The sequence below is a fragment of the Zerene cesonia genome, chromosome 9, assembly GCF_012273895.1.
Source record: "Zerene cesonia ecotype Mississippi chromosome 9, Zerene_cesonia_1.1, whole genome shotgun sequence".
Classification (NCBI taxonomy): Eukaryota; Metazoa; Arthropoda; class Insecta; order Lepidoptera; family Pieridae; genus Zerene; species Zerene cesonia.
In genome coordinates this window covers 3820245-3822444 of record NC_052110.1, presented here as the reverse complement: position 1 = coordinate 3822444, position 2200 = coordinate 3820245, and the positions used below count along the sequence as shown (strand labels likewise).

Here is a 2200-nt window from a genome sequence, read left to right as displayed (position 1 = left end):
ATATATAGGATACTGTTACACTACTCGGCTAAGTACTTCCAAAATTCCTTGCGGGGTCATTTCTCCGTGTTATACGGGTTATTTAATGCACAAAGCTCAAAACTAAAGACTTACTACGACCGTGAGTTGAATTATCGATTACAAAGAAATATTTATCCACAATTCCTAACACAGATACATTTTTTGGATTACCGTGCGGTTATTGATTTGTATGTTAAATTTCAATGGATGTTCTTTTATGTAAATACAATTACAAAAAGTACCCCTGCTGCTTTCACTGATGCATCTCAACATTCAGTTTCATAATGTTGGCCGAAAGTCAAAAAACGTTCGAATTTTCTGCCAATGACAAATTGCAGCTCATTTTCAATTGCGAGCACATCCATAGTGATGTCCGCACAATACTAAACGCGAACTTGGCCCAGTGTCACAACCATTTGCCCCTATATATACCTCGATGCTCCTGACACCAGCATAGTCACATTTGGCTTCATAACCAACTCATCCTAACAACAATGGCCTTTAAGGTAAACTTTTATTGATTTTCACAAATTAAAAAAAAAATTAAATTAAATTTTTTGATTACGTTATTTAATATTTTAATCACATTAATTGTGTCAAATATTTAGTTAGTATATAGATCATTGCGTTAAATAAGGTGTATAAAAATATATAAGGTTACTCATTGTTAAGGATTAAAAATAAATCCATTAATAAACATTTTGACTTATTCGAATTTTTTATAATTGTTATCTATTGTTAACGTATAAGTAAAGAGTTTAAACATTCACCACATATATAAATTTGTATTGATTTAACTAAATATGAAACGCTTGGTTATAATGCAATGCAAACAAAAAATATTTTTAAACACCTTTGTAATTTAAATTCTGTGGAGGACGTAAACGCGTCCTTGACTAACGGTCCTCTAAGCTTGTTAGTAATTTCTCTACGCAAGCATTGCGCAATTGCACTAGTCTCGCCCTCGCAAATCCGTGTCACTATTTCAAGTACGACTGTGACGTGCATAAATGTAACATATCAAAAGAGTAATGTGATATAATTGCTCTATTTATGTTGAAATTTATGCGAGGAAGTCATAGGAACAGCTTTTTAAATGTTGATATCGTAATCTATAATTTACATATTAACTGATGTAAAAATTTGCTGTTTAAATTAAATATTTATATTTCTTATTTTCAGTTCGTTGTCTTCTCCTGCATCGTGGCTATTGCCCGTGCCAACGTATACGTAGGTGCCCCAGCTGCCCCAGTAGTGGCAGCTCCTGCAGTAGCAGCTAGACTGGAAGAATTCGATGCTCTCCCCCAATACAGATTTGGGTATAACGTAGCTGATTCCCTTACTGGCGACTACAAAAGCCAACAGGAACAACGCGATGGTGATCTCGTACAAGGGTCATACTCACTCGTTGACCCAGATGGCACACGCCGCACTGTTGATTATTCCGCTGATTCAGTCAATGGATTCAACGCGGTTGTGCGCAAAGAGCCATTAGTCGCTGCAGCGCCCGCAGTCGTTGCTGAACCTGCAGTAGTCCCTGCTCGTATTTCTGCTGCCCCAGTTGCCGCTGCTCCTCTAGTAGCCCCAGTTGCTAGATACACTGCCGCGTACGCTGCCCCAGCTGCGTATGCACCATTCGCATATAGTGCTCCCTTCGCGAGATTAGCAGCATACCCAGCACCGTTGGCTCCAGTTGCCAGGCTGGCAGCTGCTCCTGTTGTTGCTGCGTAAAAGGCTTAAATGTTTTGGACTGATCTTGACTATGGCTATTAAATTTTATATTTGAAAACGATTAATTTTATTAATTCCTCATAAATATCCTTTTTATAATAATAATATGTTCCCTTAATAGAAATAAAGAAGAACGAATATATGTGATGTCATAATGTTCATGAGAAAAGCATACAGCTTTGTAACACGAAAAGTATGTACTTAAAATGATAAACAAATATCTTGTATATATATATAGATAAAAATGATAAATGTTTCTAACATATTCGGTGAAATCCGCGCCTTATGTCCTTATACTATTGTAGTAGAATTTAAAAACGTAAATCTATGTTTTACGCTTGCAATATATATTTTATATGATGATTACAGTTCCGTTAGAATCTTTACAATCATAATTATTTTCACTATTATTGAGTCTCTATTGATGTTGAATTCTGTTCATAATTCT

General features: G+C 35.8%; 1 protein-coding gene across 1 annotated transcript; it reads left to right on the top strand.

Moving 5' to 3' along the window:
* Window positions 1–480: 480 nt before the first annotated feature.
* LOC119829099 (larval cuticle protein A2B-like) lies at window positions 481–1811 on the top strand. The gene is made up of 2 exons (XM_038351483.1): window positions 481–527; window positions 1204–1811. Exons 1-2 carry the CDS (start codon window positions 516–518, stop codon window positions 1750–1752), a joined length of 561 nt encoding a protein of 186 aa, XP_038207411.1. The 5' UTR covers window positions 481–515; the 3' UTR covers window positions 1753–1811.
* Window positions 1812–2200: the final 389 nt, after the last annotated feature.